The 17,118-nt window shown below is 36.9% G+C and overlaps 1 protein-coding gene across 1 annotated transcript in view; it reads left to right on the forward strand.

Annotated features, from left to right (window-relative positions):
* ARHGEF4 (Rho guanine nucleotide exchange factor 4) overlaps positions 1–17,118 on the forward strand; it is a 121,729-nt gene that overhangs the window by 16,492 nt on the left and 88,119 nt on the right. Inside the window, exon 2 of the mRNA XM_044913238.1 lies at positions 7,271–7,397. Coding sequence (XP_044769173.1) covers positions 7,271–7,397 — 127 coding nt within the window. The remainder of the gene's footprint in view (positions 1–7,270; positions 7,398–17,118) is intronic.

The raw sequence follows: 17,118 nt of genomic DNA on the forward strand, positions 1-17,118 counted from the left end.
ATAGAACATTCTCCAGGATAGATCACAGGTTAGGCCACAAAACAAGTCTCAATAAGTTTAAGAAGAATGAAATCATATCAAGCTTCTTTTCTGACCACAATGGTAGGCGACTAGACATCAATTCAAAGAAGAAAACTGGAAAAATCACAAATAATCAGTGACTACACAACAAAAGAAAATTAAAAAATACCTCAAGACAAATAAAAATGGAAACACAACATTCCAAAATCTGTGGGATACAGGAAAAGTGGTTCTAAGAGGGAACTTCATAGCAAAACAGGCCTACTTCAAAAAACAAGAATAATCTCAAATGAACAATCAAACTATATACCTGAAGGAATTAGGAAAAGAACAAATGAAGTACAAAATTACTAGGAGGGAAGAAATAATAAAAATCACAGCAGAAATAGAGACTAAAAGACAGTAGAAAAGATCAATGAAACTAAGGGCTGGTTCTCTAAACAGATAAACAAAACTGACAAACGATTAGCTGGGCTCACCAAGAAAAAAAAAAGAGGGCTCAAATCAATACATGAAAGAGACATTGCAACTGATACCACAGAAATACAAACGATCATAGGAGACTACTATGAACATTTATACACCAACAAATTGGACAACCTAGGAGAAATAGATAAATTCCTAGAAATATGCAGTCTTTCAAGAATGAACCGTGAAGAAATAGAAAATTTGAATAGACTGATTATTAGTAAGGAGATTGAACAGTAATCAAAACCCTCCCACAAACAAAAATTCAAGACCAGAGAGCTTTGCTGGTGAATTCCACCAAACATCCAAAGAAGATTTAATACCTATCCTTTCCAAAATCTTCCAAAAAATTAAAGAGAAGGGAATACTTCCAAACTCATTTTACAAAGCCAGCATTTCCCTGATCCCCAAACCAAAAACACCATAAGAAAGGAAAATTACATGCCAATATCCCTAATGAACAAAGATGTAAAAATCTCCAATAAAGTATTGAAGCAAACCAAATATCACAATACATTAAAAGGATCATACACCATGATCAAGTGAGATTTATTCCAAGGATGTGAGGATGGTTCAAAATTGGCAAACCATTGGGGTATAGAAGGAACATGCCTTACCATAATAGAGACCATATAGGACAAGCCCACAGCTAATATCATACTCAATGGTGAAAAGCTGAAAGCTTTCTAAGATCAGCCAACAAGACTAGGCTACCCACTGTCACTACTTTTATTCACCATAGTACTGGAAGTCCTAGCCAGAGAAATTAGGCAAGAGAGAAATAGAAGATATATAAATCAGAAAGGAAAAATAAAACTCACTTTTTGCAGGCAACATGGTATTATATATATAGAAAGCCCTAAAGACTCCACCAAAAAAACTGTTAGAATAAATATTCAGTAAAGTTGCAGGGCACAATATCAATATTTAAAAAAGTTGGTTGCATTCTATATACTTAAAACAAACTATCAGAAAGAGAAATTGAGAAAACAATCACATTTACAATTGCATCAAAAAGAACTAAATCTCTAGGAATAATTTAACCAAGGAGGTGAAAGACCTGTACACTAAATTATACAACATTAATAAAAGAAATAAAAAAGACACAAATAAATGGAAAGATATACCATGCTTGTGGATTGGAAGAATTAATATTGTTAAATGTCCATATTACCCAAAGCAATCTACAGATTCAATGCAATCACTATCAAAATTCCAATGGCATTTTTCACAGAAACATTGTATTCAATTGCATTGTATACAGTATCTTCTTTATCCATTCATCTATCAATGGAAACGGGTTATTTCCATATCTTGGCTATTATAAGTAACACTGCAATAAACATAGGGTATTTTTCACAGAACTAGAACCAAACAAATCCTAAAATTTGTATGGAACCATAAAAGAATAGCCAAAGCTATCTTGAAAAAGAACAAAACTAGATATAAATACACAGTGGAATATTACTTAGCCATAAAAGAAAATGACATCTTGCCATTTGTGACAACATGGATGGACCTTAAGGGAATTATGCTAAACAAAGTAAGTCAGACATAGAAATATAAATACTGTATAATTTCACTTATATGTGGAATCTAAAGAACAAAACAAAACTCATAGGTACAGAAAACAGAATTGGTGGTTGCTGAGGGGAAGTGGTGGAAAGCAGGCAAAACAGGTAAAGGGGGCCAACAGGTACAAACTTCCAGTAATAAAATAAATAAGTCATGGGATATAATATTCAGCATGGTGACTATAGTCAATAATATTATAGCACATACTTGAAATTTTCCAAGAAAGTAAATCCTAAAATGATCTTTGTATGGAGACAGATGGTAACTAGATTTATGCAGCGATCACTTTGCAATGTATATAAATATCAAATCATTATGTTGTATACCTGAAATCAACATGATGTTATATGTCAATTATACCTCTATAGTTTTTTTAAGAGCATGGTAGTATGGAATTCATGGAGTATCAGGGGTAGTGAGTGGTAGGTCCTTGATGCCTTAGAAAGGCAGAAAACAGGGGTTGTTGTAGTGGCTAGAGGACAGAATGTGAAAAACTTGGCCCATGTCAGTCAATCTTGACAGTCTCTTAGGGCTTTAATAGGGGAGTGGCATGACAGATCTGGTGTGGAGCAAGGAGAGAAGATTTAGGAGAATGTTTTAGTAATCCATATGAAAGATGGCTTGATAAAAAGTTTTGTGAAAATGATATAGTCAACAGCTTACATGCCTGTTTTTAAAAATCAGATGTGATTTGGCCTCCATGTAAACATGTACAGGGTCCATTTCCTCTTAACCAAGATTAAAGTAGATTTCTAGGGAATTCTAAGTCTGAGATTCTGTGATTTTAACAGGTTTGGGGGCCTAAGAGAGAATTCTGATAATTTAATAGGAAGTGGAGATTATATACTAGTTGAGTCAAATAATGCTCTGATAGTTTCTACAAGTAAACACAATAAGATACATTACAGGTATGATTACCAAAACAGCATGATGAAGAATAATACAGTATAGCTTGAAAGAATCAGAACCTAGGAATAAAAACATATGTTGAAGGAATCGGAACACTGGATCACGGTTCTTAAAGTGTAGTCGCTTTACTACCTGGATTATTTTGAAGTATGTTGCTTAATTTCTAAGGAGGTGAAGACTCTCCAATTACCTTTCTATCACTGATTTCTAGTGTAATTCCATTTCGGTCAGAGAAGCATATTCTATATGATTTCAATCCTTTTAAACTTGTTGTTGTTACTGTTACTATTATCATGATCACCAAGGATATAGTCTCTCAGTGAATATTCCGTGTGCACTTGAAAACAATGCATATTCTGTGATTGTTGGATGGACTACTGTGTAATTGTCAGTTCCAGTTGGTGGATGGTGTTGTCCCCTTCACCTGTCCCCTTGCTGTTTTTTTTTTTTTTCCTATTGATTACCGTGGTAGAAGTGTTAAAGTACCCAACCATAATTCTAGTTCTCCTTTAAATTGTATCAGGTTTTATCGCTTCTCAGCCTTTTGGCTAAGATCAAGTGTAAATTGTATCAGGTCTTGCCTCATATATTTTGAAGGTCTGTGATTAGATGCATACCTCTTTAGGGTTGTCTTGTCTTCTTGATGAATTCACCCTCTTGTTATGTGTATAAAGTCCTCTTGTATCTCTGGTAATTTTCCTTACTCTGAAGTCTGTCGTGTCTGATATTAGTGTAACGTCTCAAGTTTTCTTTTGATTAGTGTTTGTGTGGCATATGTGTTCCATCCTTTTACTTTTTACCCACCTTCATCATTATTTTGAAAGTGGATTTCTTATGATAGCATATTGTGAGGATTTTTTTCTTTAATCCATTTTGAAAATCTCTTTAATTATGTGTTCTGAGTATTTAAATTTAGTGTAATTACTGATGTGTTTGGATTTAGATATACCATCTTCTCTGCTTGTTCCTCTGATTCATTGCTCTGTTTCCTTTTACTGTCTTTTGGATTATTTGGGTACTTCTTAGTTTTTAATTTTAACTTACCTGTTGAGTTTTTTACACTATAGATTGTTATGTGTTTTTTTTCTTAATAGCCACTGTAGGGATTAATATGCATCTTTAACTTTTCATAGTCCACTTTTTATAACTGGTTATTTTACTACTTTAAGTAAAACATGAAACCTCCCACCATATAGGCCCCTTTAGTCCCCCCTTAATGCTGTAGTTGTCATGTGCCATCTGCATATATTGAAAACCTCATCAGACAATAATGTAATTTTTGCTTTTAACTGTCACACATACTTTAAAGAACTTAGAGGGGAAAAATAGCCTGTTACACTTACCTATATATTCTATTTCTATTGCTCTTCCTTCAGTTCCTGAATTTTGAAGTTTCCCTCTGCTACAATTTTCCTTTGCATGAAGATCTTCAAATTGTCTTCAGAGCAGGTCTGCTAGCTATGAATTTTCTTTGTTTTCTTCATGTAAGAATATATTTATTTCACCTTCTTCTCTAAAGTATTTTTTTGTTGGATATAGAATTCTAGGTTGACGGTGCTGCATTTAAAAAGTAGTGTTCCACTTCTTTCTGGCTTCCATGAGAAATCTATAGTCATTTGAATGATTGTTCCCTTATATATATGATTTGTTGTTAGTTTCTGGCTACTTACAAGATTTTTTCATTGTCTCTAGTCTCAGTAGTTCGATTACAGTGTGTTGGGCATTGATTTTCTCAGGTTTTCCTGTTTGAAGTTTGCTGAGCTTCTTGTACTATAAATTAAGGTTTTTCACCACATTTACAATCTTTCCAGAAATTTCTTGATATTGTTCTGCACCACACTTCCTCTTCTTCTAGGTCTCTGATGGCAGAATGTTACATATTTGTTGTTGTCCTACAGGTCCCTGCAGCTCTGTTTATTTTTTCCAATATGTTTTCCTCTCTGTTCTTCAGACTGGATAATTTCTTTTAAGCTACTGAGTTTTCTGATTCTTTCCTCAATCATTTTATTTTGTAATTGAACTACACCATGAATTTTTTATTTCAGTTATTATATTTCTGAGTTCTAATGTTTCCATTGCATTCTTTATTTCATCTATATTTGACCCTTGAGCAATACAGGAATTGGGGTGCCAACCCCCCACACAGTCAAAAATCCACATAACTTTTGATGCCCGCAAAATTTACTAATAGCATACTGTTGACCAGAAGCCTTGCTGATAAGTAGTCAATTAACACATATTATTTATGTCATATGTATTACATACTTTATTCTTAAAGTAAGCTAGAGAAAAGAAAATGTTATTAAGAGACTCATAAGGAAGAGAAAATACATTTACAGTATTGTAGTTATTTTTTTTTAAATTCACATATAAGGCGGTATCTGGGTGGCTCAGTTGGTTTGGTATCTGCCTTCAGCTCAGGTCGTGATCTCAGGGTCCTGGGATCGAGCCCTGCATCGGACTCCCTGATCAGCAGGGAGCCTGCTTCTCCCTCTGCCCCTCCCCACTGCTTGTGCTCTCTCTCTCTGTCTCAAATAAATAAAAATCTTTAAAAAAAATAATAAAGCCACATATAAGCACACCTGTGCAGGTCAAACCTGTGTTGTTCAGCTATATCTCCCTGATGTTATTTTCCATTCATTCCAAGAGTGTTCACCCTTACTTCTTAGAGCATGGTTATATGAGCTGCTTTAAAATCTATGATAATTTCAACAACCATGTCATATTGGTGTTGAGATCTGTCAGTTCTCCTTTCCCTTAAACTTTATTGAGATTTTCATAGTTGTTTATATATTAAGTAATTTTGAATAATATCTTGGACATTTTGAATACTATGTTATGAGACTCTGGGCCTTGTTTAGTTGCTATGGAGAACAATGACTAGTACATTTTTCAGGCAGTTGAATCCAATTTAGATTACAAGTTCTTACTGACCTTCAGAGGCTATGTTTCTTACGTCAGTTCAGTTTTCAAGGTGTTTTCAGTGTTATTTGGATAATGTGGATCACTCAGTGACCAGTCTGGGACCTGTAAAATGTTCTATTCCATAGTCCAGTTCTCAAAGACTTTAGTATTCTGTTTAGGGTCAGATCTACCCATGCATAGTTTGGGGGTAAGTCCAAGAGCTTATAAACAACTTTTTGGGATAATTTTCTTGAGTTCCTTCTTCTCTGCATTCTTCCAGACACTTCTTGGTCCCAGGAGCCCCCACATTCCTGGGGGTTTTTTTTGCAAGAAAGCTGGCTTTTGTTTTCCCACTTTGTGATACACTTCCTGCAATTCTCTCTGCCTCTTGAGCCAAGTGGCAGGAGGATAGAGAGAGAAAAATGAAACAGGATTCTCCTGCCATCCCATGCTCTTGGGACCACAGTTCCTCAGGTCATAAAGGATTCCCCTTCCTCAGAGTTTTATGTGCCTACCTGGCCAACACTGCCATACTATAATGGAATGTCCTGGAAATCTGGGGTGGGAGGAGAACAACAGAGAAGATTTACCCCATTTGTTCATACTCTTTAGGGGCCCCTTTTCCTTCTCTTCAGACCAGAGAGGGCTTCTTTTGGAGTCCTTTTTATCCATACCATTTCAAGCTGCTGCTGCTGAGTTCAGACCACAGGATATCCCAGGAACAACAAAAGAATTTTCTAAGCACACTTGCTTAATCATGTGAGGGGTACAAAAGAAAAGGAAAGGGAACAACATTTATTTGAATACATACCAAAATTTTTAAGTTAATACAATAACTTTACAAAGTAGATAAAACTGGAAGGGGCCAATTTTATCTCTGGATGATGATAAAGAAAGGGACAGTATCCCTTGTCTTCCCAAGACCCTAGCATCACTGGTCCTTACAGTTTGAAAGGTAAAGTCTATCTCATAATTATGATATGTTAGGGACTTTATGAGTTGAATTTTAATTAAGCACTCCTAGAAGAAAATGCTTTGGTTAAAACTAACAGTTATGCTTTTGGAGAACTGTTGGGCTGTGTGACTGAGCAGCTGGGGGAGATTTGGGTTTTGGAGACTTTCTCAATAGTCCTCACTTTATATTGTTGAATGACAACCTATTCTGCCAGAATTACCACATATGGCCACATAGGTTGTAGACTGTGGGAGAAGTTTTGTGGGGTTTATTTTCTCATGGATTTTGATGTGAACAGAACCTCCTGAAGCTGTGTGCATTTTGGCAATGTGCCCTACTCATAGCAAAGATCCTGGATAATGAAAAGGTATGATGTAGCAATGACAGCATATCATCTCTTTTCTTCATTTACTCTCTGCCTCTTTCCTCCTCTCCCAGTGCTGGAGGAAGATGACCGTTACCTCTCCAGAGTCTTTGAGTCTCGCTAGAAGAAGTCATCCATTCTCCCAGAGTGCCCCAACAGAATTGAACTGCATGGGCTGGCCAGAGTACATACCTGACACTGGTGAGTTATGTGCCTCTCTCTTCTATTTTATACTCTGATGTCCTGGAAAGAAGGACAAGAAGTGAGAGAGTGTTGTTGACTGCTATGTTTGTCTGGCAGAAGTAGCTTAAAGGTGAGACAGATAAACCAGTGTCTCTTATCCCTTCAATTAGGAAGGGGTCCCTAGCACCCTGAAAAAGGGAATTCTTGGATGGGAGAAGACTCCATTATTGAATCCCCAAACCTGTCTCTCTTTGTTTATTTTAAGCAGAACTAATGACCACCTCTTGGGTCTTGTAATAGGATATAATTTGCAGAAGAAATAATCACAGAGAGTTGTCTCCTAATCTAGAATGTAACTTGAGTGTTTTCCCTTCTGAGGGACAAGCCTCTTCCTCTAGTTTTATGGCCACTTCTGTGAGTCCATTTCCCAAATCTATAGCAAACAGCCTCACATCACATATTTGGTCATAAAAGGGCTGGCCTTTGTGCCAGAAGGAAGCTGGGCCCCAGGGAGAGCCAGGATAGGGCATCGTTGTACACAGCCACCACCTGTCCTAGACCTAACCCAGGATAGGCTGGATATGCTGAAAATGCTCAAGGGCTTCTGGTGGGAGGACAGGTGTTAGGTCTTGAGCGGGTGCAGATTATATTAGATGGCAACATTACTGTCTGAAAGCTGGCTAGAGGGGGAAGCCAAATACGGTGTTTATGAAGGATAGAGAATGGTAAAGCCCTAGACAGGATTAAAAAGGGCAAACTAGATACACCTGTCAAACATGTACTGTGCCAAGGCCTGGGGAGTGGGAACAGGACTGGCATTCAAGGCAAAAGATGATAGGAGCAGAGGGACCAGGCTCTGAACATCAGAGTATGGCATATGCCATCCTGAGGAAGGTCAACTCTGATGTAGACCTGAGTCCTGAGCTTTGAATCCAACTCAGTGCATACTGGGTGCTGGTCCTGGGGGAAATGACTACTCTGATTAGCTGGTGGACATTATTGTTTTCCATTAGCAAATGTATGTGCTTATGCTGCATCATGCAATGGACTTTTATTCTTTCCCAGGTATGGTTGTGATCTTAAGTTCACAATGAGAAAAGTCATGAAAAGGTATTTTCAAATGATGAAAGAATCTTTTCAAGGGAAACAAAAAGATATTTCTAACATAGCTCTTCATTAAGTCATGGGATTATTTAGAGGCTCATGGAAGGGTCCATAATGGGTTAGAGTAGCATTTTTCCAGCAATAATCCTCAAGGCTGATTTTGACCCTTGAAGTTAGAACTTTCTTACAAAGCCAAAGCTTAATAATCACATAGTCCTATTATTTCAGAAGTTCATTTGAGTTAATTGACAGGTGAATTTATTACAGAATAAGAAGTTAAAAAACCTCAGTCACACATTTGTCCTGGTATGTTTGCATATCAAGAACACTGGTCCGGAGGTTCAGGGCTCTGGCTCTAGCTGCACTTGATATGGGGATGAGAAATTGGGCACACCCCTCTGTTTCTCTGTACTTCAGATTCCTTTATTATTCAAAAACGGAGTGATAATTCCTGCTTTCCCATTTCATTGGGTTAATATGAAGGTTAATATGAAGGTCAAGTTAATATGGGCTTGGGTCTCTGCAATTTACCTTAGAAAAGCCTTCTTTTCTTTAATTATTGCTTCTACTCCAACTGTTCTGTTCCAAACTTCTGAGATTTCTACTTTCTATAGATTATATTTCCAGTTTTATCCTTGGAACCTCTCTCATCATTTTCATTTTTTTTACCCCTTTTTCCTCTTAGTTCTGGGAGAATTTCTTAGGCTTTTTTTTTTCTTCTTTGTTTTTCTGGGTTTATCTGTTAATTACCTTCATTGGGATTTGTGATTCAATGATCACACTTTTAATCTCCATTAAATCTTTCCAGTATCCTCTAGAAGCTTGTTAAAAACAGAAAATAGAGAATTTTGTAAAAATTTTCTCCTTTTCATGTTTTATAAATTCATTTCCAAATTCATCTGCATTTCTTTTGACTAGTAGTTTTTCTTTAGGTGAAATTTCTCTATTGGCTTATCCTTACAGACATCAGTCCTTCGCCAGCAAGGGCTTGTTATCACGTAGCACTGGAGACAGCACCCTTTAAGAGACTGTTATAGGTTCCTGTTAAAATCCTTTAAACACAGCTGAGCAGGAAGTGAAAAGTTAAGCTTTCCTATAACATGTATCACAAGTTCAGTCACCTTGGAGGGAGCTGTAAACAGTTCCAGCTGAAAGCTTTGCCTCTTGCCAGTATTTCTTTTCTATGTCTGGAGGAGTAGCCAAGAATTAGCCTGATGTGGGAGCATGCCACCCTCTGCCCCACAAGTTGGTGCCCAGGATAAATTGCTCCACATCCACTCCTCTCTTGGTGGAGCCAGCAGAGCCAGATACAACTCTTCAAGTCGCCAGCACATGAGATGCACACAGCATCACATAAAGCCCTCTGCACCTCCAGAGCCCATGCCTATGACTTAGGAAGGGTTGGCAGGGTTCTACCAGGCATTTCCCTACATGCTTTCTGGCTGCATTGCTATTTCAAAGTTATGGGTCACTTCTTTCTTCAGGCCAGTTATATCTTTACTGTATCTTGTGGCTGAATTTCTCTCTATTTTTTAAACAGCTTTATCAAGATATAGTTCACATACCATACAATTCACCCATTTAAAGTATACAATTCAGATTTTTAGTCTATTCACATACATCACAAATTTCCCTATTCTGGATTTTCATGTGAATGGAATCATATAAGACCTGGTCTTTTGTGACTGGCTTTTTTCACTTAGAATAATGTTTTCAAGGTTCATCTGTGTTGTCACATGTATCATTCCTTTTGATGACTGAGTAATATTCCATTGTATAACTGTACCACAATTTGTTTATCTGTTCATCTGCTGGTGGACATTTGGCTTGTTTCCAACTTCTGGCTATTATGAATAATGCTGCTATAAAAATTCATGTACAAGTTTTAGTGAAGACATATGGTTTCATCCATATACATTAGAGTATAACTGGTGGGTCAGATGTTAACTCTATGTTGAATCATTTGAAGAACTGCTAAACTGTGTTCTAAAGCAGCTGCCCCACTTTACATTCCCACCACCAGTGCAATTTCTCCAACAACCACATCCTAACCCACACTTGTTATCTGACTTTTTGATTCTATTCAAACTAGTGGGTGTAAAGTGGTATCTCACTATGATTTTGATTTGCATTTCCCTTTTTATGTATTTATCAGCCATTTATAGATCTTCTTTGGAGAAATGTCTATTCAGATCTTTTCCTCATTTTTTAAAGTTTTTGTTTAAATTCCAGTTAGTTAACATACAGTGTAATATGAATTTCAAGTGTACAACTTAGTGATTTAATACTTCCATACAACACCCAGTGCTCATCACAAGTGCATTCCTTGATCCCTATCACCTATTTCACACATTCTCCCACCTACCTCCCCTCTGGTAGCCATCAGTTTGTGTTTTAATGGGATATTTGTCTTTTTTTTATTGAGTTGTAAGTGTTCTTTATATACTGGATACACATCCATTATCAGATAAATGATTTATAAATATTTTCTTTCTCCTATTCTGTGGTTTGTCTTTTCATTTTCTTGATGGTGTCCTTTGAAGCACAGAAGTTTTTTTTAAATTTGATGTCGTTTTTTTCTTTTGTTGCCTGTGCTTTTGATATCATGTCTAAGAATCCTTTGCCCAATCCAAGGTCATGAAGATTTGCCCCTGTTTTTTCCTTAGAGCTTTATACTTTTAGCTCTTACATTTAGGTTTTTTAGTTGAGTTCGTTTGCATGTGGGTATCCAGTTGTCCCAGCACTATTTGTTGAAAAGACTATTCTTTCCCCTTTGAATGGTCTTCGTACCCTTGGAAGTTCATCATAGATGCATGGATTTATTCCTGTACTGTCAATTGTATTCTACTGATCTGTGTCTACCCTTGTGCCAGTACCACACTGTCTTGTTTACCATTGCTCTGTAGTAAGTTTTGAAATTGGGAAGTGGAGTCTTTCCCCTCCTTTACCCTTCATTTTAAGGAATGTCTAGGCTATTCTGAGTCTCTGGCAATTCCATATGAATGTTAGAATCAGGTATCAATTTCTACAAAGAAATCAGCTAGGATTCTCATGAGGATTGTGTTGAATCTATAGATAAGTTTGGAGAGTATTGCTATCTTAACAATGTTGAATTTCGGATGAAAAACCTAAATATGAGACAGGAATCCATCAAAATCCTAGAGGGGAACATAGGCAGTAACCTCTTCGACATTGGCCACAGTGACTTCTTTCAAGACATGTCTCTAAAGGCAAGGGAAGCAAAAGCACAAATGAACTATTGGGACTTCATCAAGATAAAAGAAAATAGTCAACAAAACTAAGAGGCAACCCATGGAATGGGAGAAGATATTTGCAAATGACATTACAGATAAAGGGCTGGTATCCAAGATCTGTAAAGAACCTATCAAACTCAACACCCAAAAAACAAATAATCCAGTCAAGAAACGGGCAGAAGACATGAACAGACACTTCTCCAAAGAAGACATACAAATGACTAACAAACACATGAAAAAATGTTCCACATCACTAGCCATCAGACAAATACAAATCAAAACAATGATATACCACCTTACACCAGACCCGCATCGGGCTCCCTGCTCAGCAGGAAGCCTGCTTCTCCCTCTCCCACTACCCCCTGCTTGTGTTCCCTCTCTTGCTGTCTCTCTCCCTGTCAAATAAATAAATAGTCTTTAAAAAAAAAAAACTAATGATGTACTATATGTTGGCTAATTGAACATAATAAAAACAAAACAAAACAATGTTGAATTTCCTGATCCACAAACATGGGATTTTTTCCCCCATTTATTTAGATCTTCGTTTATTTCTTTCAACTATGTTTCATTTTGTTCAGAATACAAGCTGTACTTCTATTGCAAAATTCATTCCTAAGAGTTTTACTCTTTTTTGTTGCTTTATGAATGAAAGTTTTTTAATTTTCATTGGAAGTATATAAAGTATATAGAAATACAATTGATTTTTGTATATTGATCTTGTATCCTGAAACTTTGCTGAACTCATTTATTAGTTCTAATAGTTTTTTTATGGATTCCTTAAGATTTTCTACATACAGTGTTGTGTCATCTGTAAATAGAAATAGTTTTCCAATCTGGATGTCTTTTATTTCTTTTCCTTGCCTCACTGTCCTGATTAAAGCTCCTGTACAGTACAGTTGAATAGAAATGGCAAGAGTGTTCCTGATCTTAGAGGTAAAGTATCCCATCTTCACCATTAAGTATGATATTAGCTGTGGGTTTTTCATAGATGCCCTTTATCAGGTAAAGTTACCTTCTATTGCTAATTTGTTGAGTTGTTCAGCTTTTTCTTTGTTTGGTTGGTTGGTTGGTTGTTTTTTTAATCATGAAAGGGTACTGAATTTTGTCAGTGCTTTCCTGTGTCTATTGAGATAATCATGAAAATTTTGTTCTTTATTCTATTCATGTGGTATATTACATTAATTGATTTTCAGATGTTAATCCACCCTTGCATTTCTGGGATATCTTGGTTAAGATATAGAATTCTCTTTATATTTTGCTGAATTTGGTTTACTAGTATTTTATTTTATTATGCATATCCATAAGAGATATTGGTCTGTAGTTTTCTTATAATGTCTTTGTCAGTTTTGGTATCAGGGTACTATTGGCCTCATAAAATGAGTTGAGAAATGTTCCCTCCTCTTCTACTTTTGCAGTAGTTTGTAAAGAATTGGTATTAATTCTTTTTTCAATGTTTGGTAGAATTCAGGGATGAAGCCACTAGGATCTGGGCTCTTCTTTGTAGGTAGTCTTATGATTACTGACACAATCTCTTCACTTGTTAGAGGTCTATTCAGATTGCCTACTTCTACTTGAGTGAGTTTTGACAGTTGTGTCTTCCTAGAAATTTGTCCATTTCATCTAAGTCATCTAAATGCTTGGTGTACAATCATTCATAGTATTTCTTTATAATCATTTTTATTTCTGTAGGGTCAGAAGTAATGTCCCCCTTTTTTTTTTTATTCTAGTAATTTGAGTCCTCTTTTTTCTTCTTGGTCCTCTTCTTCTTGAGTCTTCTTTCTTCAGCTCAAAGTCTGTCATTTTTGTTGATCTTTTCTAAGAACCAGCATTTGGTTTCTTTTATTTTCTCTATTCTTTCTCTGTTCTCTATTTCTGTTTTTCTATATTTCTGTTCTTTATTTTTTCTGTAATGATTTCTACTCTAACCTTTATTATTTCCTTCCCTCTGCTTGCTTTAGGTTTTGCACTTCTTTTTCTGGTGTCATGAGATACAAGTTTGGTTGTTGACTTGAGATCTTTCTTCTTTCTTTAATATAGGTATTTGTAGCTATAAATTTCCCTGTAGGCATGCTTTAGCTCTGTCCCATAGGTTTTGGCAAATTTTGTCTTCATTTTCATTTATCTCAAAGTATTTTTTTATTTTTCTTCTCATCTATTCTTTGACACACTGGTTACTTTAGGAGTGTGTTGTTTAATTTCCACATATTTGTGAGTTTCCTACATTTACAGTTACTGATTTCTAATTTTATTCCATGTGGTCAAAGAACATGCTTTGTATTATTTTTATCTCCTTTTAAGTTTACTGAAGTTTGTTTTATGGACTAACATAGGGTCTATCCTAGAAAATGTCCCATGTGCACTTGAGAAGAATGTATACTCTATTGTTGGGTGGTATGTTCTATAGATGTCGGTTTGTAGTGTTGTTCAAGTCTTCTATTTGCTTGATATTCTGTACAGTTGTTTTATCCATTGCTGAAAGTTGGATGTTGAAACCTCTATTATTGTTGAATTATGTATTTCTCCCTTCATTTCTGTCAGTTTTTGCTTTATGTATTTTGGTGCTCTGTTATTAGGCCTATATAGTTTTAATTGTTCTATCTTCCTGATGGAGTGACCCTTTTATTGTTAAACTCAGCTCTTAAACTCCACTGATTGGCAGTTGATTGCTCTACTGTTTACAACAATGTCTTGGGGCATAAGTTGCTCTACAAACTAATTCAATCAAATTATGGCTCCTTTGAAGAAATAGTTTCAGAGATCTGTGTTTGGTGTTTGTTCTGATCCCAGAAGGACTCCCCCGCAAAATGCCTTATTCCTGGTTCTTTCTTGCAAACTAATGGGCTTACAATCTAGGCTATATCTTCATTAGATCCATAAATCTGTTCCCCAATGCCTTTCGCCAGAAGCTCCACTGCTCTTGGGAGTACCTTTAAGTTTAAACTTCTCCATGCTCTAGTACAAATGAGGTTAGTTCTTTTGGGAGAGATTAGCAGCTATCTGTTTTACAGCCTTCCCACAGTCAAAATTCTACACCACCCCCACCCCCACCTCTGGCAAAATATTTGAGCAAGAGCTCTGGAACTGGAGATGGGGATCATGGCAGGCTTCTCTCTGAGTAACAATCACTGAAGGAGGGTACATTGGCCTGTGGTCCCCTGGGCTTGCCTGACATGGAATCACAGCCTCCCAAGCAGGGGGAAGAGCTATCAGAGCCCCAGTATTCTCGGTATGCTGAAGAAGGGAGTCCCCACCGCTCAACCACTCTTGCCCAGGACTTAGCCTCAACAACAGGTAGTGAGGGACAGGGTGAAAAACACTACTCCTCGAAATAAGTTAATCAGAGAAAGACATGTATCATATGACCTCACTGATACGAGGAATTCTTAATCTCAGGAAACAAACTGAAGGTTTCTGGAGTGGTGGGGGGTGGGAGGGTTGGGGTGGCTGGGTGATAGACATTGGGGAGGGTGTGTGCTGTGGTGAGCGCTGTGAAGTGTGCAAGACTGTTGAATCACAGATCTGTACCTCTGAAGCAAATAATACATTGTATGTTAAACAAAAAAAGAAGAAAAAGATAGGAGGGGAAGAATGAAGGGGGGGATATCAGAGGAAGATGAACCATGAGAGACTATGGACTCTGTAAAACAAACTGAGGGTTCTAGAGGGGAGGGGGCGTGGAAGGATGGGTTAGCCTGGTGATGGGTATTAAAGAGGGCACGTTCTGCATGGAGCATGGGGTGTTATATGCAAATAATGAATCATGGAACACTACATCAAAAACTAATGATGTAATGTATGGTGAGTAACATAACATAATAATAAAAAAAAGAAAGAAAGAAAGAAAAACACTGCTCCTCTAGGGAAGTAAGCTCTCCAGCTGGGAGATAGTGAGAGAGGGAGCCCTATGTTCTTGGCTTTAGCCACCTGGAGTAGAATCTCCAACTCAATGAGCTAGGAAGAAGGGGAGGAGTGGTTTTGGTTCAAATACCACAGACTCTCACCCTTCTTACTAAACTTTCATTGATTTTCTTGAACAGATATTTCTTTATTTGTGGTTTGCCCCTAGGACAATATCCAGGGGTTTTAAGTGGTTGTTTTTAAGTAATTTTCACCAGTTTCACTGGGGAGTGGGTCAGGAGAATTTGTCTTTTTCCTGCCTACAGGAAGTCAATCTCAATTTCCCCTATTTTTATGATTTATTAGTCATTTCCATTAGAGTTTTAAAGGAGATAAGTTAGATGACTGAGTTCATATCATGCTTACTCGATATCAAAATCCATTGCTTGAACTTCCTCATTATATCCCCAACAACTAGCATTATGCTCTGTACAAAGTAGGCTCACAGTGTCTCTTGCCAATGATACTGATAATATCCCAACAAGAACTGTCTAAGAATCCTCAAAATCGGGAGGAATTAACAATTATATAGTGGTTCAGAACATTGCTGGTGAGCATTGGAACCAATTCCACCACTTCCCAGATATGTGGCCTTGAATCATTCTGAGCTTGTTAGTTTGAGCTGAAAAATGAGGCCAATAATAGTACCTATCAGTTAAAGTTGTTGTGGAAGTTAAATAATATATGCAAAGTACTTAACATTTTAGTATATACTTAATAAATAGCTGCTAAGATTTCAGACATTTCTAGACACTGTTGTATATGTACATATCACTTCATTTAATCCTTACAATAATCCTGCAAAAACAGTTGTTAGTATCATTATTTTATGGGTGAAGAAAGAAAGACTTAAGAAGTTTAAATAATTTGCCCAAAGTCACAAGTAGTAAGAGAAAACCAGAATTTGAACCCAGATCTCTCTGGCTTTAAAGCTTCTTTCTGTTTAACACTGTTGTAGAAACTGAAGTACAGGGTTAGTCAGGAGAGACAGAAGCCAATCTCTAAGCTTAGAGAAGTTCCAATCCCATTCTGTATCTGTTTCTACATGTACAGTTCAATTGCAGCTCCTATTTTCACATCATTGAGCCAGCCTCAAACAATGATCCTCTGTACTGACCTTTCTGATAAAGACACTGTATTACTGTTAATTCAGAGAGAGAGAGAGAGAGGTAATTACTTATAATTATAAACCTGTCATGTGATGTTAAGAGAACCAACATCTCTCTCTCCCTTAATAATATCAGAAATAGATGAGTTTGATGGGCTTCCCATGGTAGGGAGGCAGCTAAGTCTCACTGCATCAACTTTTATTCCCCAAGATTTCCTTAACCTTGGGTAATAAGTATTAATTTTAGTTGCTGGGGCACCTGGGTGGCTCAGCTGGTTGAACATCCAGCTCTTGGTTTCAACTCAGGTCATGATCTCAGCCTTGTATCAGCTCATGCTCAGCGGGGAGTCTGCTTGGGATTCTTTCCCTCTCCCTC

Source organism: Neomonachus schauinslandi, chromosome 3 (genome assembly GCF_002201575.2).
Source record: "Neomonachus schauinslandi chromosome 3, ASM220157v2, whole genome shotgun sequence".
In the NCBI taxonomy this organism is placed as follows: Eukaryota; Metazoa; Chordata; class Mammalia; order Carnivora; family Phocidae; genus Neomonachus; species Neomonachus schauinslandi.